This window comes from Dermacentor andersoni, chromosome 7 (genome assembly GCF_023375885.2).
Source record: "Dermacentor andersoni chromosome 7, qqDerAnde1_hic_scaffold, whole genome shotgun sequence".
Lineage (NCBI taxonomy): Eukaryota > Metazoa > Arthropoda > Arachnida > Ixodida > Ixodidae > Dermacentor > Dermacentor andersoni.
In genome coordinates, this window is record NC_092820.1 from 168172672 (window position 1) to 168196815 (window position 24144).

General features: G+C 46.2%; 1 protein-coding gene across 2 annotated transcripts in view; it reads left to right on the plus strand.

Moving 5' to 3' along the window:
- Acf (ATP-dependent chromatin assembly factor large subunit) overlaps nucleotides 1-24144 on the plus strand; it is a 66095-nt gene that overhangs the window by 21424 nt on the left and 20527 nt on the right. For both annotated transcript variants that reach the window (XM_050180219.3, XM_050180221.3), the window contains 14 exons: nucleotides 112-298; nucleotides 5900-6090; nucleotides 6738-6963; nucleotides 7073-7204; nucleotides 7673-7798; nucleotides 12112-12321; nucleotides 12631-12784; nucleotides 12981-13046; nucleotides 14082-14966; nucleotides 18436-18646; nucleotides 21019-21098; nucleotides 21411-21520; nucleotides 21606-21680; nucleotides 22765-23012. In XM_050180219.3, the coding sequence (XP_050036176.1) occupies nucleotides 112-298; nucleotides 5900-6090; nucleotides 6738-6963; nucleotides 7073-7204; nucleotides 7673-7798; nucleotides 12112-12321; nucleotides 12631-12784; nucleotides 12981-13046; nucleotides 14082-14966; nucleotides 18436-18646; nucleotides 21019-21098; nucleotides 21411-21520; nucleotides 21606-21680; nucleotides 22765-23012 (2901 nt within the window). The remainder of the gene's footprint in view (nucleotides 1-111; nucleotides 299-5899; nucleotides 6091-6737; nucleotides 6964-7072; nucleotides 7205-7672; nucleotides 7799-12111; nucleotides 12322-12630; nucleotides 12785-12980; nucleotides 13047-14081; nucleotides 14967-18435; nucleotides 18647-21018; nucleotides 21099-21410; nucleotides 21521-21605; nucleotides 21681-22764; nucleotides 23013-24144) is intronic.

The following is a 24144-nucleotide window of genomic DNA, read 5'->3' on the forward strand; positions in this document are numbered from 1 at the left end:
CCACTGAATAGCTTTGTAACATGAAACTCCTTCTGTCGTTAACAGTTACATTTAGGGTGGCAAAATATGGTACGGTGGCTAATGTGTGCACCATTGCAACATCTTCTGCAGGAGAAGACCCAGAAGAAGTATGGTCTGCATCAGCTCACGTTTGCCGACATCTTCACGGGCTCCTCCCCAACATTCACAGTGTCTCCCAAGAACAGGCCCTCAGCAGGGGCAGCCACACCTGGCTCGCCCGATGGCAAGGTCAGCAAGCCCCGGAAGTTGAAGCAGACCAGTAGCCCCAAAAAAGAGGGTGAGTGCCTTACTTCCGGAAATGCTGTGGCCATTTGGGCTGTTTCACACACTGCTTGCTAATCCTTTGATGAGATGCTGGGGACAAAAACTTTGCTGTACATTAGTGAATTACCCTTTTAGAATACCGAAAAGGTCATTCTTACAATAATACCTTGGTTTGGGCGAATTAGTACATCGTGACAGTTTTCATAAAGAACGTGCTGAAGCCGAAGTGTTTGGTGACATAACTTTCTTGACGAAACAAAACACAAAAACAGAACGTGAAATAGTGGAAGCCTATTTTATTAGGAAAGCAGGCGACAAGTGCGTCAGTTATCCGTCTTTGGTTTTGCAAGAAAAAGAAGTGACGTTTCTCTCGAAATGTCTAGGCACATGAACTGATTGACCATACAGTCGTGTCTATGAGATTCATTCACCATCTTTTGTGTGGATGAGGATGAGTTCATGATGTAGCTGATGTGCAGAGCGTAAATAGATGACCGTTTGTAATAAACGCAAGCTGGAAGTAGCGCCAGTCCTGTCATATGTGTTCCTTTCGTCTTCGTCTTTCGCAAGTTTTTTTATGAAAACGGTCATTCTTACTTTGAGAAGTGGCCCGGCAAGCCAAGACATGACGACGAAAGGCAAGTGGCACCGCCGCCCTGAAGTTCCCGCGCCAGCTCGCCATCGCGTTACGGGTTTTGGCAACGTCTGCTCAAGCCCAGTCAATCTTTAATTGGTAAATATAGACTGCACTGTAGTCTAAGTAAGCCAAGGACTGAACTTGGCCAAGAACTGTGCCACGGCGTCCAGAAGGCATAATAGCGCTTTGAAATCTGTGAGTCATGCCGATGTTCCGGTGCTGGCGTTCCGGTGCTAAATCCAAAACATTAACTCAGGGTGTCTACCAATCGGAAAAACAGGGAAGTCTCCAAGGACTTTGAATAGTCTAAAAATACTTGGGAAAAACTCAGTAAATTTGTGCTTCTATCAGCTAGAATTAGCTGTAATTTTATTGAAAGGGTATGAAAGTTGCGCTAATGCTGGCTCGAGTAACAGGGAAGAATTGTAACAAATCGTCTTTGATGCCGTGTCATAGGCTGGAGGAGTTTCCAGTCTACAGTCAATGACCGATTTTCCGGACACCCGATTTTTGGGACATGCCTGATAATTCGGACAGCTTTGCGGCACCACCACGTACTGCATAAAGTCAATTATAAGTTATGAAATTTTAAACACAAGAACCATTTGCCATCATATTTTTTTAGAACTTTTGCCATGACCGCAGGTCTGAAACGGCAATAATCAAAGCCATCACTGTCGCCATTTTGATAATCTCGCCGCCTCGAACTGGTGCTCTCGCACACAGATCCACTGGCAGTTGTGGCCACCACCATGGAGACGCTAGGCCTGACTACTTCAACGTTCGCTACTGTTAGCAATTCACCGCTGTTATCAATCCTCGCCAATGGCTTCGAAGCTTGGAAAGCACGACACGTTGCATAGTGCCGGTTTCCGAAAGTAAGCTTCGTCTCAATATAGCAGGTTACACAGTGAAGCATATACGAAGTATTGTGGTGAAGCTTAAAAAGTGTGGGAAGGAGAATTGTCATGGGGCCCAGTATGTATTCCTTAATTATACACATGTGCACCCCCCGTCTCCTGTCGCAGTACGAGCACTGATATGCCTAATAAGTGTGCCGGCAGGCCTCCAGAGCTTCTTCGGAGGTACCTGCGGCTATTTGAGCCCTTAAGGGCAGTAAAAGACATGCATGAATTTTTTCGGGCGTTTTCGCGGCCCCTGGGAGTCCAAAAAATGGTATGTTGTCTGTGCAACTGAGCTAGAGCATGCTTCAAATGGTCCGTGGGGCGAACGCATGGCAGAAGGACGAGAACAGAAAGGACCTATGCATTGAGGAATGAACAAGAAAGGAAGCCTGCTGGTGCTTTTTTGAAGGAGCTTGAGCTCGAAAAACAAAGTGGTGGCTGACACCGAGATGCAGGTGTCCCTCATCCAAGCCAAAATAAACTCTTAAAGCAGTGACACGCAACACTGAGGCGTTGTGCACGGGCTGAGAGTATGTCAAGACACTTGAGGAGGACTCACCAGCTGTTCAGAATCTCACTTGTGTCAAAGTTCGGGCCTCATACCAATGAGCTTGCTAACACTTGATAGATATAGCTCATATTCGAGAATATTTTCAATGGACTCTACCACATTTTTTGAAGCTATTTTATTCACTGTGCATTTTACTAACCCCTCCTTTCTGTTTTCTTTTTGAATAAAGTTAGCACTACTCCTTACTATTCCAACTGGATATAATAGTTTTTTTTTTTTAACATGCTGACTAGAGAGTGATAGTATTAGGCGACATGGTGTCAGCCCGTCTTGACATAAAACAAAGCTCTGTATCACTCGGGAAATTTTACAAGAGCAGTCGGGGAAAACATGCAAAACTCTGGGAATCTGGAAATGTCAACTTGGTAGACACCCTGTTGACTGTGCAGCAATTTTTCAAGCCCCGGTTCCTGAGTGTTATGGCCCACGAGGTGTGCCAAATCTGAAGCAGCAGGAATTTTTTTCCTCTTCGTTGATTTCTAGAAAAGATGTCGTTTGCGTACTGCAGGAAAACCCTGCACAGGCGCACAGTGGGAATTGCTGCTGTGGCCCACCTGCAGCCGCGTTGCCATGAACATGTTAAAAATTTAACTTTGACCCTCATTTTTTTCTTTTACTAATCAACCTTCTACCACCAAATTTTCGAAAATATAGTTTTGAGAGATTGTGTGATCAGTCTTTTACTAATCAACCTTTTACCACCAAATTTGCGAAAATATAGTTTTGAAAGATTGTGTGATCAGTCTGCATGCTCGTCTGGGGGCCAATGCACACAACCAGCCGTGTATGAGTAAAGTTGGGTTGCACATATTGCGCGATAATTGGCAGTGTGAAACATCCATGGACTTGTGGCACCGTCTATGCAGAACTTAAGGGGAGACGCGGGTCGAAAAATCGCGGTTTTCTAAAAAAAAATCACTTTTTTGTTTTAAGCTGCATTCTCATCTTTGGTCTATAAACTTTTATTTCTGTAAATATCAGGCCGAAATTCGCACGAGAAGTCACCAAAAAATGCGCCTAAGTGAGCGGCGGTAACTCTATAGTCCACCGAAAGTTTAGAAAGTCCGCGCCGTTTGCATCGTTCTCACGCAATCGAGCGTCACTGCCCGCCATTTGCAATCATCGGGGCGTGCAGCGTCAGCCCTTTCCTCCAAGGTTCAATGGCTGTCAGTCTCGTATGTTTACGGAGAATAAAAGAAAAACGAGAAAGAAGACGAGACTGTCGCGCGTTTTGAATCGCGCGCCATGCAGCGCGGCCCCGCCATTGGACGGCGGTGCTCCTTTTGTGCAGCAAAGCCGAACCACCGCCGCCGCGCGTTCTCGCTAGCCGCACAGTTTCCCGTGTTCTCTCCGCGTTTTCTTGAGATGACTAGCCCGAAAAAGTGCAGTTTCGACGCCCGGAAGTATCGAACTCGGCACAAGTACCGAGGGAAACGTCGTTAAAAAAATGACAGCCGAGTACGACGCCCGCGACGCTCCGACGTCGGTTAGGCCTACCGCCGACACCGGTCGCCGCGACAGTGGTAAAATCGACGCTGCTGTGGATTTCGTCAGTGCATCGCAGAAAAAGATGGAATTCTTCAAAAGCGAATCAAGGTCGGTCGGTGCCCCTGCTGCTAGCACGGTGTTGTGCGAGTTCGGCGCATTGACGGCACTGGTGACAGGTTCGGCATGCCCCACTTGCCGTGAACGGAAACTCGCCGTCCGAAAAGCAGCTGAGAAGCGCAAAGGACTTTCGTCGTACCTAGAGCTACGCTGCGAAAATCCTGACTGCCCTGAATCTGTGCTTTCATTCACGCACACGTCGAAGCGGATCATCTCGGCCGTTGCGTGCGGTGACCCCGGGGCGAACACTCGCTACGACAGCGGGAGCTCGCGCGACGGCTTTGCCGTAAACGTGAAGGCTGTTTTGGCAGCGCGCGCTATAGGTGCTGGATATGACCGGCTTTCGCGATTTTGTGCGATCATCGGCCTTCCAAAACCGCTGCATCACAAGACATTGCATGTTATTTCTAAGTGTGACCAAGATTCATGCAAAAACAATTGGATTTTGAAGAATAGAAGGTTTTGAAACTTTCAAACCTGTTTTTCTCATTTTCAAATTTTTTGATATTTTCGTGTCTTCCGGGAAGCCTTTTGTACACTTAGAATTGGTGTATACTAACGAAATTTGGCATACATACTCTTGAAGGTATGCAGAATGCCGATATCTACTTGAAATTTCAATATCAGTCGTTAATAATTACAATAGTACGAAGTTATGTCTCAGGGAACTGAAAGAAACAATGGTTGAAGTGTCAAAATTTTTTTGTCCCACTTCCAATAACTGAACACGTTTTTTGACTAGATATCGGCACTCTGTAATCTATGAAGAGCTAAATGAGCTATAGCACAAGACTTTTTGCAAAAGTTTAGTTCATAAAAAAGTGCCCGTAAATATCACTATAATTTGTCATTCAGTATATTATAACTCGAGAACTATAGCAGCTACACAAAAACTAATTGCATATTTTAAATCTGCATGAAAAACTCTCTAATTGGCTAAATTTTGAAGTCTCTGGTACAAATAATAAAAAAGAAGTTGTTTCGAGGAGCCTCTCCCCTTAATTCAACTGGATATTCGTACCAGGTTTTCTTTCTATGTGACAAATCATAGAACAAGGTTTGTTGAAAATCTAGGTTCTTTATATCTGTTTGCGTGGCTCATATCTCTTGTTTCCCAACATGGCAGTCCGGCGCACGAAGCCTACATAATGCAGCTACTTATTGTGAACTCCGACTTCTAAAGCTTTGATGTTGATTACAATATGAAAATGACATCAACGCAATGGCCATGTCACCTTTGAAACGCTGATTATTCTAATGAAAATTGTTAATTAGCCTGCTAACTCTTCTTATTTTTCAGATTATAAAGCTTTGTAAAGATGTTCAGCAACATATTGCCAATAAATAGCATTTGTAATGCAAGCCTGGTAACATGTTACTTAGACAGAAAGAACTTGTTGCACTTTAGAAAAGTCTCTGACACTCAGTACACCTCACAGCCAAAGGGTTGACAAGGGATGTTAAACCTGGAAAGCTAGTCATGCATTATGAGAGGTGGCTGTCTGCAGAGTTAAGCTGAACAAATCGTTGCAGTATGAAAGCTTTGTTTGGTGCATTTTCACATCTGTTCGGCACATTCGGCATCTTGTGCTCCCTGTGCTGCTGCTTCTTCCAGCAGCCATTGGTTGTCGTGATGTCTCAGTGGCATTCAACTGCCAGTCACGAGTTCATGTCCCGGCCACGGTGGTGGTCACATTTTGATAGGCAAGAATGCTTATGCACTTTGATTTAGATACACGTTAAACAACGTCAGGTGGTCAAAATTAATCTGGACTCCTCCACTGCAGCATCTTTTATTCAGTATTCCTTAGAGTGCTTGTGTTAAAATGTTTGGGTTGTCATTTTTTGTCTTTCAATTGAGGGCGTTTTGGTGATGTTTTGCCATCGTTTGTTTAGGAGCTGTTCCAGCGACTACTAATGGCAAGAAAGAGCTTGCTGAGAAGCCAAATGGCATTGCTTCCGCCAGTGTGGATCATCCGTCAGCTGAAGAACTGGCCAAAGCAGCAGCCGAAGCCAAGGCAGCAAAGGATCGGGAGTTTGAAGAGCTTTTGAAGCTGAAGATTGCTCAGAAGGAAGCCCGGCAAAAGGTGTGCTGCCATGTTAATAAGGGTCGAATGCATAACTTTCATCCTCAATTATTTATTTATTTTATTTATTTATTTTTATTTTTTTGTGAATCAATTTTGAACAAGGCCGCATGGCGATTCTTAACCACCATCAATGGCAAGCCCTTTCTAATCTGGTTGTCTGTTCTCTGAAAAGTATGTGCACAATTTTGATAGCACAGTGGAATTTCGACAAACGGAAATCGCTTAAACGGAACTGCCTCTTAAAGTGAACACCATCCTCATGGCTGGTTGGTTTTGTATTCATGCAATTGTATTCAGCTTTGTCTCTCAGTAAATGGAACTCCTGATAAATGGAACCAATTTCCCTGGTCCCTTGAGAGAGACAACTTCAGCCAATGCACTGGTTTAAAACTAGTTGTAATTAAGCATTTACTAATTAAAGCATCAGTTAATAAAGTTGCCTAACACTATAACTAAGGTTGATATATTTAGGTAATTAAGGTGCTCCTTTAAGTTTGTGTCGTGCTAATGGCATCCTCGAGTGTCTCGTAGTTCTCCCGTTTGCTCTTTCCCATTGCATGACTGCTGGCATTATGACGTGGTGCAAGTGACGCACTGCTCAGAGATCAGCTGTCTCATGCATTCTTCCCCTGCCTGTTGCACAGAAAAAGATAGAGGAGCGGCGCCTACACGCTCAGTTCCTGACAGAGTGGAACCGTCCCCGTGATGACCTGGAGTGCGACGACCTGCGGGAGCTGCCATCCTTTGTGCCACTGCACTGCGCCATTCCCCCCAAGCACTTTGGGGACTTCATGGTTGTCCTCGAGTTCCTCAGCTTGTTCGCCCAGCAGCTGGACCTCAAGGACTTCTTCCCAGCGGGCGTCAGCTTTGGTCAGTGCTTCTGCCTCCTCAATCGCACCTAGCACACCTATCCGCTGTGCGGAAACTCCAGCCAGTTGTGCACGCAGGTTGTCCTTTGACATCGTACATTCCATTTCAGATCTGCTGGAGCGTGCTTTGACGGAGACAGATGTCCTGGGCTCACTCAGCGACATCTTCCAGTTGCTGCTCACGGCAGTGTTCCGCACACAGGAGGAAGAGATGGAGCCTTCCAAGGGCAGACATCCGCAAGGTACGCCTCGCAAGCTATGACAAATCAGTGTGAACATTTCGTTCAACATCGTGTGTAGTACCTATCTGTTGTGTCAGCATTTCAAACAAAGGCTTCTTGAACATGGAGGTCTCTCTTTCATCTTCTGGTTGGGCTTGAAGGAGGGCAAGGAATGGAGAAGCGCTGATATGGAAGTCTATGCAGAATGTTCTAGTTGAGGTTAAGCTGAAGGATGAATTTGGCAAGTTGCGTAATGCATGCTGCCGATAACCTGTGGTCATTGAGGTGAGTGGGAACGCAGTTGACGGCAGCAGAGGATTAGATAGGATAGAAATTTCTAGGCACAGGACAAGTTTCCCCGACTTGGGGCCGATTGTATTATGAGAACTCTGGTAGGTCTCTTGAATTGTGTACTGGATTTCAACGTAGGCTGATCGTGATCATGATGATGCCTACCGCGGGGAAGTAACATGTGACTGCAATGTTCAGGGGAACAGAGTTCGGATGACGAACCTGAGGAGGAAGAGACGGACAGGGGCCGTGGCGCCCTGCAGGCCATTCGCAAGGCACAGCGAGCTGCGACAACTGTGTCCCTGAAACAGCAGCAAGTGCTCGGTGAGTCTCTTAGTGGGTGTGTGCAAATATTCGAAACTGTCGAATGACAAATGAAATAGTTTTCGACAGTTTCAGAATTGTCAACTATGCTTAAACAGGAAATCGGAGCTAAAGTGCGATAAATGTCATCCTTGCAGCCGTAGTAGACATACTTGTAAAACATGTGAAGTTTGCAGCAGGTTACCATATTTACTTGCATAATGATCGCACCCCTGTATTTTGTCGTCAGAATTCAATTTTTTTTCTTTTCCCGTGTAATGATTGCACCTTGAACTTGCCACAGCAATGTATCGTGTGCCAAGCATAGCTAATGATGATCGCGCTTACCATCTGTCGAATGCTATGCGAACAACTCTTCAAGACATACCAAGCAGTCTGCACGCACCAAGCATTCTTAATTAAAGGGGGAACCCCACTTAAATTTTCATTTTTTATTTGTGGCCACAATTTGATAAAACTTCCATCACTTATTTATTTTGACATGCTGATTTCAAATATTCAATTGGTTTTCCCATGCAACAAGTACTTTTCAAAATATAAGCAATTCATGTTTTTTTGTATGGACTAATTTGGAGGCAAGTTCTCTCTACAATGCTGGCCGTTAATGAAGGAGACTGGCACATCAAAATGATGTTGAATGATCAGAGGTTGCAGTGCTACAAGAATGAATGTTCTAAACTGATTAGTGCCGAAGTTACAGCATGTCAAACTTTTGTAAGCAGAAGGCATTAGTGTAACCCTGAAGAAATTATTACTTTTTCAAAATTTCTGTAATGATATTTGTTCACATTTTAGGCCTACTGCACTCCCAATTTGTCCACCTTTCTGACGAAAAAAGAATTATTACAATAAGATGAGTAGAACCCGAGATATCGTCACTCCAAAACTACACTACCATCAAAAATGTCGTTTTGAGAAAACGAGAAAAAACATTTCAGGACATGTTCATGGTGATTACAGAAAATGCTTGAATACTAAATTGATCAAGGATGATATAGGGGTCCAACCAGGCAAGAATGAAACTTTCGCTTCTTTAAGGGGGGACACTGTAATTCAAATAATGTTCATGATGTTTTCCATTAATATTCATGAAACTTTCCATGCTTGTTAAGACATTTGTGCTGATTTCAAATATGTAATTATTTTTCCAATAGGCCATTTAGTTCTGAAGATAAATGAAATTCATTGTTCATAATTTGCAGAAATAGGGGGAGAAAATGCGCTACGAAATTCGTATTTGCACATGCCTGGGTACTACAAAACATAAGGAACATAATGATAGGAATACTACTTTGATATATCAAACATTAGTAATTTTATAGCAATTCAATCTTTACTGTTCGAATTCTGGCTACGCTACTGTCTGATCTAAAGCAGAATTGAAAATTTTTGAAGCATAAATTCCAAAATCTGACCCTACATTGTGTACAAGTGAAAAGTCGGTGTTTTGAGAAAACGAGAAAAAAGGAATACATTCACTTTTAATCAAAAGTACAGAAATAATTTTGCATTATTTTGCAGTGAAAGTGGCTAAAAGCCACCAGGAATGTAGTCGCTCTGACCACGGCCACCCAAATGCGGCAAAAACATCGTTTAGCGCCGTTCGCTGATTCCCGGTGGCTTGCATCGCGCGCGCGGCAAGGTTGTTCACGCGGGTCGAGCTCCATGCCGACGCGATATCGCCGCAACACGCGCCCGTGATAACGATCTTTATGGCGAGGCTAGATTACCGTTCGCTTTTGCCTACTGCGACGCTGCCGCCGCACACCTTGCACTTGACGACATCAGTCCGTTCACAGAGTCCTACTGAGGAAAGCGAAGCCTGCCTCGGCGTCGACTGGCGCGGCTGCAACGCCGTCGGCGCGAGTGAGCAAATCCAACACCTGCGTTGTTGCTGGTGTTGACGCAAGAACTCGGAAGTTTTTTTGAGCATTCATCTCCCTCTGCAACAAATCCGCACGCTGCAACATTGCAGTGTCACGCCGAACGCAGCCGCTGTCCGTAACGATTTCACTCATTTGTGAGCTGGCTAGGCCTACTTCGGCATCGTCCGCGGTTTCGGCATCATTTGCGGTTGGCGGCGAGCTACTCTCGATGCTTTCAGAAGGAATGGAGCGCTTTTGAAAGTTATAGGCGGATCGCTTCTTCTTTTTGCCGAACTTATGCCTCGTGGCGAACTTTCCCGGTGGATCGGACATCGTGGAGTGGAGCAGACGATGGGAACCTCGCGCAGCCAACCACAGCACGCGTTTTTGGTCACGTGCGCTAGTCAACGAATCAGTTCGCGCGTTCGGGCTTTTTTTCCTCCCCGGATTTCAACGTCCCTGGCGTACCGGCGGAGTCACTTTTGGCGGGAAATTAAAGAAGGAAGGCTCCTCTTTCCAACGAGACCAATATGGCTGCGATCGCGCGCGTAGAAAAAGAGCTACGCGCCGCGATAAAAAGGGCTGTTTTTGCGCGGAATTCAGCTCACAGTGATGTTATAAATTGATATTGCGGACGAAATACTCTTCCCCGAGATTCGAAACTTGGTGAATTAAAGGAATATTAGCTGTAGATATCGAAAATTTCGTTTTCAAAAAATCGATTTTTTCGCGATTTTTTCGCTGCAAAGAGCCGTGTCCCCCCTTAAGCCCCATTTCATTTTTTTTTTTCATCACTTTCCGCACTTCCATGAAAAAAAAAAAAAGCTACAACCAAACTTGCCTTGGCTTTATTATTTATAGGCTTTATAATGGTTGTGGTCAACAACAAAAAGGCTATTCGATTCTTCTTGTTTGCACTCGTGGGCACACAGCAAATCGTGACCAGCAACGATAGTAGCCACGTTTACACTGATACGTTAGAAGTGTGCCCTATTCATACGCTGCCGCTTGTAACACAGCTAAGATAGTCGCCCACCTATAGCAGAAGCGTGCCGTATTAGGATAGTAGTGAACACGAATGCCGCAGTTTCCGCAGCGTGCCCATCATGGGTTTGTATGTCACTGGCAGCAAAGTGCGCCCATCTCTGTTTCTGTCCCCTCAAAGTGGACATGGCTACGTTATTGCCACAAACTTGCCGATAGTAACGATATTATTCATTATTAATACGGAAGAAACTGTTGCAATGCACGTGATGTGCTCACGAGAACAAAAAAAAATCGCGTTCAGTGTTTTCGGCTTGCTCCGCCGGCCGCCATTTTTGTTTTGGTGCCCCACACTGTTAAAGTAGCAGCCACCTATTTGTTGACCTGTTGTCATTTCGCAGCAAATGCGAGGTGAAAAAAAAAAGTTTTCTTTTCGCGCAAAATTTAACCCGCGTAATAATCGCACCCCTGAATTTGCGTCAATCTTTTTGACAAAAAAGTGCGATCATTATGCGAGTAAATACGGTACGTTACTTCAGGAGCGAGACTTGACCGGCTGAATTGAGATGTGCACTCTCCGAGGATTATGGGAAGAAACTCCATACACTCAACCCTCTTACAGAGACATCAATTTTAACAACACATTTGAGTTCCTATACAAAGAAATGACCTGTGTGACAAAGGAATAATTCTGTCCTGGTCGTGACGTGAGCTGTGCATTGTGTGACCTTTATAACAAATGATTTCGGAGGCCCCAAGTCTTCGTTATAAAGATGTTAGACTGCATACTGGATATAACAATGTGCAGCTGATACATCGTCAATTTTTGTATGTGTTCTATGGCTAACTAAACCGCTTACTACAGTGCTCCCATGCTGTATTATCAGTTCTTATCAGATTACTGAATCTGACAATTGGGCGTGTGCACCTAGAAAAAAAAAGATGCTTGAACAACAAAACAAGCTGCTGCAGAGTCACCTTTGTGCATTGTGCAAACCGTTTCCTTCCACCCTCTCCAATGTCAGTGCAGTTGACTCTTCTATCGGATGGGGAGGTGTCAATGCAGTAATGCATAGACAAGCTATCATTTTTGGCCACTTTAGGAATTAAGTCATTTCGTTTCTCGCAAGCCTGATATTCCGGACTCTCAATTATTCAGGCATTTAGGCAGTCCTCGTCGAGTCTAAATTATCGGTCGGTGCCTCTAATCTGAAAGCACATGCAATACACACTGTGTTGCAGATTCTTGAATCCCTGTGAGTACTAGCAATTGCTCTGGAATGCATGGTGACGTGTGCATACACGCTGGACCAATTTGTGCCATGAGATCAAATTTGACCTATGACCGTGCTTACCACTGCTGTTTGGATTAGTGTGTGGCCTGCCTTTCTGTGCACAAGTTTGCTTCTGTTTGTTTGCCATCGAGGCACTGTGACGATGTGTTGTTTTGTTGCCTGTTTACAGGTTTGAAGCTGAGCAAGGTAACGGTGGATGCATTGTCGCTGAGCGAGGTTCTCCGGCTACACTTGGCTTCAAGCGGATCCCTGGATGTCGGGCGGAAAGTGTTCAGTGGCTGGTACTCCCAAGAAGAGGATCCTGGGCTGTGGTTCACCACTGAGGAGCCTGAGATCATGGCTCGCCTTAGTCAAGGAAGCATTCACGACTTGGAGATTGGTATGTTTCACTTTTAAAGACTGTGTGCTTTCTACGAGCTTACGGCCAATGTATTGCATTTCATTTGAGCGGTGTGAAACTGTATCCTCGGTTGACTGCTGATCAGAAGCGCCTGTGCATTGTACATCACTATTCATGCACATTTGGACATTTGCAAGGTCTATTTGCAAGCCAATGCTAAACAGTAAGTTCCCGTGACTGACTTCACCTTTGCTGGATTGTGTGTTGACGTGTGCATTTTAACAAGGTTTTGCAGAGTGCTGATGCATAGCAGGAGCCTAATGAATCCGCCATTTTTCACCCTCCCAGGTGACAAGGTGAAACTGCTGCGAGTGTTGGTGGACCAGCTCCTGTCGATGGAGTCCTTCCGGGGCGTCATTGAAGAGAACCTCATGAAGCTAAAGCAGCTCAAACAGGACTTGCGCCAGATCCGGCTGTCAGCCAAGCAGCAGGAGGAGCCCAAGTATGGACCCTGTTTCTCCCTCCTATTGACTGAATTGGGGATGTGTGAAGGCAACAACTGATGCACCTGCAGGATAGCCTGCGAGGGAAACACATTGGATAGACTTGATAATCTGGAAGAGTTTATGCATGTTTGTTGTTGCAGTGCATGTGTGTGTGTGTGTAAGATGCTAATTCGCATCTGTATCATATTGTAGGAAAAAGAGGAACCAGAAGGAAGGTACAACTGAAGGAAAGAAGGAGGAAGCAGAAGGGGCCGATGAGTAAGTCCCTGTCTGCTGATATACAATGCATAGCCTAGTGCATGAGTAAAACTAGCCTGTACACGAGAATTGAAATACAGTTAAACCTCTATATATTGAACACTTTCTATATGACCTGGAACATGGCATGCATTTAAAATTTTTTATTTCGAATGGGGTCGGACGTAAAATGTATATATCGAACTCCGCCACCCCAGACCACATGCGCTCTGTTGAAAGGCGGCAAGCTTTTCTACAACGCTCTTGAAGATAGCAGTGGCGCGATGGGCGTTCCCAACTGCTGTGCACTATAGCCACGCATAGATCGAGCCGAGGATGCCATAAGAACGTAGCGGCATACGCACGCAGCGGCTTGGCTAGTTCAACAACGTCGATGGCGCGTTGCATTTGCCACACTGACTCCTCTTCGGTGCCGCACTCTGTGCCTGCCACGCCTCACTAGGACTGGCGATTTGCATCCACAAAGACGCGCAGCTGCGCGCGCTCACTGGGCTTCCTCATAGGCGCCTTGGCAGACGCCACTTATTAGTTTGTTATTGACAGTGTTTGAAAATGCTTCGATTGATGGACGTGGAGATCGCAGCAGAAGTAGTGGCCAAACAAAGATGCTGCCGAGGTTGATACGGCTTCAGTTGAAACGGGAGCAGCTACAGCTCCAGTTGAAATCGGGAACGGTGCAACATCAGCACGAGGCTAATTGCGTGCGGCCTAATTGAAAACGCGCTCCCGGCTGACGGCTGAAGTCTGCGCGGCCTAAGCGAATAGCACACGGCGCAACCAAGCGCACACTCCGAACAACGATCCCCGATCGCGGCCTTGGTTCATTGACTGATTTGCAAAAGGTTTTGGACGTTGGGCTCATAGGTTGTTTGCTACAAGGTAGCGGCACAAGAATACGACAAGGCTAAAATGTGGCATGAAGAAGGTGCACAGCGCTGTGCGTCTTCCTGCCTCAGTGGGCCTTGTTGCTATGCTTTTCCCTTGTAGCAATAGGCGGAATTAATCTCAACTTGCAAACTCTCACTTCACACGCAGGGATGCTGATGACAAGGCAGCGACAGACAAGACGTCAGACAAACCATCAGAGAAGACCGAGCAAAATGGCAAGGTCAATGGCATCATTCCCGAGGCCCTCAAAACCCCGCAACAACGCAAGGAAGAACAGCGCCGGAGGGAAGAGCTTGAGCGGAAGGAGCAGGCCCTGCGGAAGCAGGTTGAGCAGCTTCAGTCCTTCTGGTCCCTGCAGCCGCTGGGTGAGGACCGCTGCCACCGACGCTACTGGCAGTTCAATGCACTGCCAGGCCTGTTCGTTGAAGACAACGACCCGCACAGAGGAGCCTGCATACCTGGCGGCACTCCGCTAGTCCGTTGCGAGCTCCCAAAGCACCCTTCGGTGACCTTCATGGAGGCGTTTCTCCTGCACAACAACCGCAAGCGTGGCGACAGCGGGGACAGTGCGGCACTCAGCGACAAGGAAAACAAGGAAGCCGCTGCCGAGCGGAAGGCCCTGCATGCAGAAGGCAAGGCACAGAAGCTCCTGTGCGACTCAAACCCAAGGGTGGCAGCGGGAGCAGGCAGGCGTTCGTCGGTCGAGACGCCGGCCGTCATGATGAATGGCCTGCTTGACCCGAAGCGGGAACTGAGTGTGGTGTTGGACAAGGTGGACAGTGTTGTTAGTGACATGGCGCCAGTGCAACCGGTGAACAGTACACATCCCTATGGGACGTGCTCGGGTAATGCAGTGACGTGTACAGTGCATGGTGAAGTGGCTAGGAGCGCAATGCCCCGCTGGTGGTTTTGCCGGAACAAGGAGGAGCTCACTGCCCTTATCGGTGCACTCAACCCTCGTGGTTTCCGGGAGAGCAAGCTCAGGGCTGTCCTCAAGAGGGATCAGGCTGACCTGGAGTCAGTTGTGGCCAAGTGAGTATGACATCTGTGAATGTTGTCCCTAGTTTGCCCCAATTGTGTGCTGTGTTGTTTCTGTCCTGCTTCAGATCAAGCAGCTATTCCTTCTGGAACAACATAAGCAATAGACTAAACAATGGCGGGTGCTTGCTTTAGCTGCTGTACGCTTCGCATACAAGAACCAGGATCATGCCTTATGCATGCATGCTGAATTCATTTATGATCATGAATGCAGGGAACTTTCGGTGAGACCTCTTGTGGCACTGTGGTAATCATCATCGACACCTTCATTGTGGCTTCGTTTGGGGTGCTCACACTGGCCACAGATGCCAAGCCTAAAGAAATGCAGTACAGTAGAACCTCGTTGATACATTCTGATTACGTATGTTTTCCCTGTGCCAACGTTTGCAGTTCGGGTGGAGGAATGACCCAATAGGGTTACGCTCATTTTTCACCGGTCCATACGTTTCTGGAAAACATGATTTTTTTGGCAACAAAGTTCAGTACGTCGCCAAACTGCGATCGTATGATATGGTTTCCGACCGCTAGATCCTATGTAAACAAGAAAATGCTTGACGCACCTACAGACGAGAACAGTATTACAGGGTGTCTACCAACCGGGAAAAACGGGAATTCTCAGGGATTTTGAGTATAAACTCGGGGAATTTGTGCCTGTATCAGGGAAAATTGGTTGCAATTTTTTTTTAAAGGGTTGAAAGTCGCGGTAATGCTGGCTCGAGTAACAGACAGGAATCGTAATGAATCGTCTTTGACGCCCTGTCGTCGGCTGGAGGAGTTGCCAGTGTACCGTCAACGACTGCCTTTCTGGATTCTCAATATTTTGGACGGCTTCGCGGCACCACCAACTCCACAGAGTCTATGTAACAGAATGTCCGAAATTTCAGACGCAAGAACTCTTCGCTGTCCGATTTTTTGGACGTTTTGTCGTGACCGCAGGTCCGAAATGGCATTAATCAAAGCCACCACCGCTGCTATTTTGATTACCTCGCCGCCTCGAACTGGCGCCCTCGCACGCCGATCCGCTAACAGCCGTAGCCACCACTGCGGCAACGCTAGGCCTAGCTGCTTTGACGTATGATATGAAGCTTCTTGCCGTTGGGTGCCATGTTTATTATTGAAAGCATTCACTACTGTCAGCAATGGCACGGACTCTGCCTTTGTGGTCCTCACGATCGGCTTAGAATATTGAAAAGCACAGTGCGTTGCATAATGCTGGTTCCCGAAAGTCAGCTTTGCCTCTGTACAGAAATGTTACTTGGTGAAGCATACGCGAAAGTATTGCAGGGAAGCGTAACAAGCATGGGAAGGGGCTGTTTCCACAGGACACAGTATTCCTTAATTACACACGCGTGCACCCGATATTTTCTGTCGCAGTACGAGCACCGATATGCCTAATACGTGTACGGATAGCCCTTCAGAGCATTTTCGAATGTGCCCGTGGCGGTTTGAGCCTTTAAGGGCAGTAAATGACATAGATTTATTTTTTCCAACTGGCCAATTTTTCAGACGTTTTCGTGGCTCCTAGCACGTTTGAAAAATCGGACGTGGACTGTGCAACTGAGCAAGAAGATGCCTCAAATGGTCTGGGGGCAAACAAGTGGCGGAAGGAGGACAAGAACAGAAAGGACCTACGCATTGAGGAATGAATGGGAAAGGAATTGTGCTGCCACCTTTTTGAAGGAGCTTGAGCTCAAAAAACAGTGTTGGCCGATGCCGAGATGCAGGTGTCCCTTATCCAAACCAAAATAAACTCTTTAAAGCAGTGAAACACAACACTGAGGCGTTGTACGCGGGCCGAGAGTATGTCAAGACAGTTGGGGTTGACTTACGAGTTCTTGAGAGAGAATCTCAATTGTGACAAAAGTTCGGGCCTCATACCACTGAGCTTGCTATCAGTTGATAGAAATAGCTCATATTCGAAAATATTTGCTTCTGTATGCATCACCTTTTTATTCGTATTTGAGAATGTCCGACTCGATTTGCCATTTTTTTCGACGACATCTTATTTGCTTTGCATTTTACTAACCCCTCCCTTCTATGCTCTTTTTGAATAACAGAAACACTACTCCTTAGTATTCAAATTGTATTGTCATTTTTAAATTTTTTTCATATGCATACTGGAGAGTGACAGCCTCAGGCGATATGGTTTCAGCCCGTCTTGACATAAAACATAGTTCTGCATCACTCAGGGAATCTTGAAAAGGCACTCAGGGAATACGTGAAAAACTCCGGGAATTTGGAAATGTCAACTTGGTAGACATCCTGGTATTAGCTGCCCGTCACAGCAGCTTCACTGCAGTACTCGCCCGCCGATCTCATGTGAAAATGCCGGCGTGCACTCGGGTTCTCATTTCGGTACCAGCATATCTTTTCCGGGGTCGTCAAATGCTGCATTTACAGCTATCACCGCCAATACTGTTGCGATAAGTATCTAACTGAAACCTAACTGAAATGCACTACTGTTCCCTACTGCAGACTGCACTTGTATACATTTTTTGACCCCTAGATCCCATGTGCACAAGAAAAGGAGCAATGTGTGTGTGATTGATAACGATGTATAGCCAGCCATCAAATGTGAAAATGAAGGCGTGCACAGTTTTTTATTCCAGTACCTGCAGATCTCCACCTAGGTCATCGCACGCCACATTTACAGCTATTGCCACCAAACCTATCTCGATAAGCATCTTCACCTGTTTTACAGTGCACGGTGCATAGTGCCATTGGTAGCGTACTGCACGCTTTTAGCTGGTGACAAGCCAAATGCACTGCCGTTCTTTGCTGCAGGTGGCGGGATGTGAGCACTACATTTCGCTTTGGCGGCATCGGCTGTGGCCCACCAGCTCAATTTCATTTAGGTTTCCTGTCACCTTCTTAAAACAGCAAGCAATAGGAAAACAACAAAACACGCCTCGGGCCACTGAAGCACCACCAGCTTGAGGCACGTCGACGTCTCGTGCAGTAACAATCCACGCGACACTTCGCACTCAACAATGGTCGAGTCTGTCAAATTTTTAGTTACTCTGGATCATACATTTTCCCAGTTAGTACATTTTTCTCATGGTTTTTTCCTAATCGTATGGACGAGGTTCTACTGTAGGTTCTACTCTAGCAACAGCTCTGAGTAACGAAAGTCAATGACAAATGCCATGCTTTTGTGTATTGAAGGCACTGGAAAGTGGCTGCAGGAGCTGGAAACACTTCATGGTCACCGTGCTTTGGGCACCACTTAGGGTAATAAAGGATGCGCTGGTAAAATTCATAAAGAATTATTCACAATACGTTCAGAAATTTGGGCGTTGTTGTGCCTATCGCAAGGGTTTGTTCTCTTTTCTCTTTCTCCTGTATGCTTTTGCACAAAGCAAATCGCATTCTTCATGCTTGTCTGTTCATATTGTTCAGTGTGGAACCATAACAAGTAACAATGCTTTGGAGCAAGGTGAATATGAATTTCCCACTTTGCCAGGTGTCCCGGCCGTAAGCTCAATCCAGAGGTGGTGTGGCCCGAGGAGGATGAAGGGGAGGCTGAAGTGCGCAAGTCCTCGCGTCTCCAGTCGGGGCCCAAGCCATCGGCTATGGCTGGCTACCCGTCCCGGCTGGCTCAGGTGTATGGATTCCGAGAAGCCCTGCTTGACCTGGAAGAGAAGCTGTACACTGGCAGCCTTGGCATCATCAAGGCATGTGTCTTCTTGTGTTTCAGTTTCTTGGTGTAATAGAGGGCATGGGTTTCTTACCTGAGTAATGTGAGGCTACATGTGAAGGAAAAAGATATGTGGATCCCACGCACTGTGGGAATCGATGTAAGTGAATTTTTCTGTACTGTTTGCTTCGATTGGCAATACATTGCAATCTTGTTAAACCGTAGTACTAAATGGTAGTACTGCTTAAACGAAATAGCATGAGATCGCCCACTTACCTGTCAGAAATGGAACTACGAAAGAGTGCGATAAAGGGGCAGAAAGTATGCAGTATTTATCCACATTGCGCGATAAAGGTATGTTATTTTCGGTTGATGCCATGGCAGGCTAACAGCGATGTCGGCGGCCTAAAACTTGCTCAAACTACGAGACAGACTTTCTGCTAGGGTTCCGCCAGCCCCCACTTCTCGGCAAACACCCGCATGAGGCTGCCATAACGCGCAGCACCTGCCACTGTTGGGTCTGAGTTGCCCGTGCTGTCGCTTTCCTTGTCGTCCTCATCGCTATCGTTAGGCGACACTTTGGCAAAAGCAGACGCAACGATGGCCAAAAGTCAAACCTCGTAGCCAATATACTTTTGCGGTCACAGTAGCATTGCCACGCAACTTCTTCGCATTCCAAATGCCATACACCGTAGTCAATGGTAGATCTCACTCGTGTCCCAGCACTGACTTTGTGCCATGTTTGACAGCACAATGTCCAATTTTTCTTCTATGCTGAGCACCCGGTTTTTGTTCTAGCTTGCACGACGCCACAACACTACAGTGTACTAAAATTCTTGTACACACTGACTACGCTGTTCAATGCTGGCACCGCGCCGAAATGATGCTGATGTGGCTCCCTTCCACCACCCTCTGCGTTTCCGCTTGGAGGCCGTTCTGATCTCTGAGGCTCGTTCTGCCGGCACAACTTACCGCCGTGATTTCGCGACAGAAAGTGGAAACTCTGCGTCTTAACCGATACTTACGCAGTAAGCTAGTACGGTTTATGCGGATACAAAACGCATTATGTTCAATGGGCGCTGAGTTGGGGATTTGAGTTTACTACTTTTAAAATGAAACTACGGTTTAAGCGGGTACGGTTTGATGACGTTTTAGTGTAATTAGTGGCAATGTTGATGTCAAACATTACCTTGCATGCACCACTGTGGTTTGTCTGCATACTAGTACCAAGAGCACACAGGGAGAGGTGTTTGCTTGAGGCATTGTTGCGCGCCTCAAGGTGCACAACAGGCTGAATGTATAGCCCATTTTGAGCAACTGGAGCTGGAATAGGCTTGAGGCATATGGGCAGCTTTTGACCAATGACATCCCCTCCGTGGTTTGCTCTGTACAGCTGTCACGTTTCTTCTCTCCATCATTGGCTGCTAAGCTTTGTTACGTGCATCATGACTTGCTACCTATGCTTCGACTCCTTATAGAGTATGGCATGTTGATGCATGTTGCAGGATATGGATGTTTATGTGGGCTCTTCCCCCCTTATAAACGAGCTGTAGCTTCTGGATGTTAAAGCTTTCCCGACCATGGGGAAAATAGGTGTTCTTTGTAGGTTACGCCAGATTTTTTCTGTAGGAATTACTGCACTTAATATTTTATGTAATACATAAACAAAAAGCAGAATGAATGCACTTTTCACACGTAAAGGTTTTATTAACGAGATGTATGTCATAAAGATATAAGTTGCCAGTATCAAGTTTGTGGAATAAAATTAAACAAAGTTGCTTAAGACACACTAGTATCTACGAAGAAAAAATTTAACAAATTATGAGATATACAAAATGTATTGCTGGCTAAGAGGCACTAGGTGTTCTACTCCAAAAATTTAACTGCAAGCACTACAGTTAGGCATGCTGGGCTGCGGCCGCCATTGTTCTGGGCTGGATTGCGCCGTCGTTGCTCTCAAAGTCCGATGAAAAGGCAGCATCCTCTGACTCGTTGCTGTTCGACCCAACGAAAAAATCAGCCACAGATGCAGTGGAATCGAGAGAGATGTGATCTTTTGAAGCGCTTGCACCACTTTTGGAGGCGGCCATTTTTGCTTTCTACTTTGAAGATTGCGAAACTTAAGAGCGCGTTCAAAAATCGCTGCCTCTCGTGAAATAGCTATCTCCTTATAAAACCTAAAAAATTTTCTCCTCTGTCACATCCGATGGCACATTATGTCCGTGAACGCCGTGGCAGATATCGAAAACGGCGTTTCAAATCATAGACAGCTGGCTGACTATGCCCAATGGGCACAGTAGGGAAAGGATTAAACTAGATCTTTTAGAGGTTCCACACGGTTCAGCCTTGTACAACTTCACTCGCCAGGTTGGTTAGTATTAGTTGTGAAAATTTATTTCTTTTGCACAGGTTGATCGAGTCTCATGGAGAGAAAAGCTGGATGTTCTCTTGGCAACAGTTGAGGCAACAGACAAGGACCAAACGGAACTGTGAGCATGATCCACTTGGAATGCAGTATAATATATGATACCAGTTACACAAACATGTCAAAGCCATTTTTCAAGCATTTTGATAATAATCCATGAACCAAATAGTGAGATCAGTACTCCTATAATGTTTTGAAACAACTGTCGAGTCATTGCAAGTCAACAAAGAAATGTGAATGTTTTTGATATATTGAAGGCATGTGACCCTGTATCTCAAGTAACACGCTATACATCATCATCATCATCAAAAAGACCATCGTAGCTGTGGTTGTATCGCAGTATTAATGCAGTTCATTCTCTGCCTCTTCTCGACAGTGTAAAAATTGCATCCACTTTGGACTACGAGTCTGAAGTGCGTGTCCTATCACAAGCGCTGCTTGACGTCTCAATGGGCATCGAGGCAAGGTTTCTTCAGCCACCTCTGGGTAAGAATTTCATCCCGTTTCTAGCTGGTGTTCTGTGTGTTTGTTTTCCTGGCATTGATCGTTTCTTGCTTTCTGGACATTTCAGGAGAGTCTGAAGAACAGCGGAAAAAACGGAAAGCCGCGGAGCTTGCCCGGAAACAGAAAAAGGAAGACGGAGAGGGTAAGATCATGCACATGCATTCATGGTCAAAACGACTATAAATAATTTGTATGGGCTACATGTTAATCTTATGCAAGGTCTGTGGCCGCAGGCAGCAATAAAGTCAACAGTAACAAAATGTGCATTAGGCTGTTCTAACATTTTTGTTGTCTGCAAGTCTATTTATGCTCCCGTGAAAACTACCAGGCACCTTGTACCATGAATAATAATGGCAGCGCACTGAAAACCAAGAAGGAAGGCGCATACACAATGCCCAAGTTGTGTCTACGCCTTCCTTTGTCTTAGTTTTCAGTGTGCTGTTATTAGCCATGAACTAGTACCAGCTCTCCACGTTTTGTAACCTGCCGTGATGGCATAGTGGCTATGGTGTCGCGCTACTGATCAAGTCCCGGCCGTGGCGGCTGCATTTCGATAGGGGTGAAATGCAAGAACGGCCGTGTACTGTGAATTGGTTGCACACTAAAGAACCACAGGGGGCCAAAATTAATCTGGACTCCCTCACCACGGCATGTCTCATAATCAAATCGTCGTTTTGGCACATAAAATCCCAGAATATAGAATGTAGACAAGTTGTGGAAAATCAGTTCTTAAGAAATCCGCAAGATGGAGAAAGTTTTCATGAAGGGGGGGGGGTAATAGTCATTCGCTTGACAGTTGGAACAGCCTACATTACCCAAGTTAGCACTGGCATATAAGCACTGGCTAATAAGAAGGATAAAAGAAAAAAGAAAGGTTCTGGTCATTTTAGAGCAAATCTGGAATTTTTTTTGCTTGATCCCAACAAGAGCGTAATTTCTGGTTCCACCCGCCGTGGTTGTTCAGGCTAGGCTATGGTGTTGGGCTGCCAAGCATAAGGTGGCAGAATCAAATCCCGGCCACGACGACCACATTTCGATGAGGGAGAAATGTGAAAACACTCCTGTATTTAGATTTAGGTGCACATTAAAGAACCGCAAATGGTCCAAATTTCTGGAGTCCTCTACTAGGGTGTGCGTCATAATCAGATTGTAGGTTTAGCACATAAAATCCTATGATTTAATTTTTAAATTAATTTCTGGTTCTGGCATTTGTTACGACTCAACAGACGTGCCTGACGAGCCACCGAGCAAGCCATCGTTACTGGAGAACTGGCGGGAGTCGGTGAGCGGGTGCACATCAGTGGCCCAGTTGTTTCTGCACCTGTCATCGCTGGAGCGCAGTGTGGCATGGGACCGGTCGGTGCTCAAGGCCTACTGCCGCATCTGCCGGCGGCGGAGGGACCCGGAACGCATGCTGCTCTGCGACGGCTGCGACCGCGGACACCACCTCTACTGCCTCAAGCCTCCACTTGAGGTGGGCTGCACTTAAACCTTTTGTTGTCACGGACGTACCAGTAAGTCGTCTCGCTTTCCCCCGACAGTGTCACTGACGTACCGGTACGTTCTCTATCGTGCGTTCAAAATTTCGCACCTGAGCGCAAAGCTGGCGCTCCTGGACTGGCCACGCCATCTGTTGACTCTTTCGACAAGTTCGTATTTTCACCCCGACCTGTGTTAGTACATGTATTGAAGAGTACGGTGTGACTGCCACTCCCCCCCCTCTTTGCTGAGTGGCGCGGTGGCTCCGCATTCGCTGGATCATGTGTCGCGCACGTGTGGTTATGGGTTCAAGGGTTGTTCTGCCATCTCCACTGGTTTGAAGGTTTTTATTTTTCTTCTGTTGGTGTGTCTGCTACGGCGCGTCAAGTTCAGGCGCACTCACCCGTTGCCTCTCCTAAAAGAGTGACTCGATTGCTGCTTTCGCTCTCTCGCCGCACCCTCGCTTCCGACTTGCAGCAGTAAACGTAAAGCCCTTCGAACTTTGTTTTAGCTCTTTTCCATCTCCCTCTGTCTTCTTGATCACACTACGTTCCATTTATCTCCGTTGTGCGGGCGACTGAAAGCGCATCCTCCCTGCGCGCGGTTACTTTCGCATGGCTGAGCGGCGCGGGACCTTCGTCTGCTCATTGGAGCGGTGGCTCTTCCGATTCAGAATACGAGCCGAGCTCGGATTTGGACTCGGAGAGCGTCTCATGCGAGGAAGAGATGAGTTCTTCGTCAGATTCGGATGTTAAACAGATGTTATAATCAGGCTGCTGATGATGATGATGGTTACTAACAACCTGCAGAACACTGAAATGTTCATATTGCATTGACTATGTTATTTGTATACCAATCATAATCAAAAATAAATTGCTATGTTCATTCCCTGTTATGCTCGTTCCCTGAAACCAAGCCGACACTGGGGGTGCGTCACGGCCAGAAAGGTCCGACAGCGAAAGGGTTAAACTAGGCACTTTTTAAAGTGAAGCTTTCTGTGCCTTTGCTTTCAATTTTGCGGTTGCCATCTTGCTGAGTAGGTATGTTGGGCTACTGGTTATAACAAGAGGTAAGAAGTGAGTAAGTATGAACGAAAAATTGAATAAGTTGGCTAAAGAGAAGTGTTA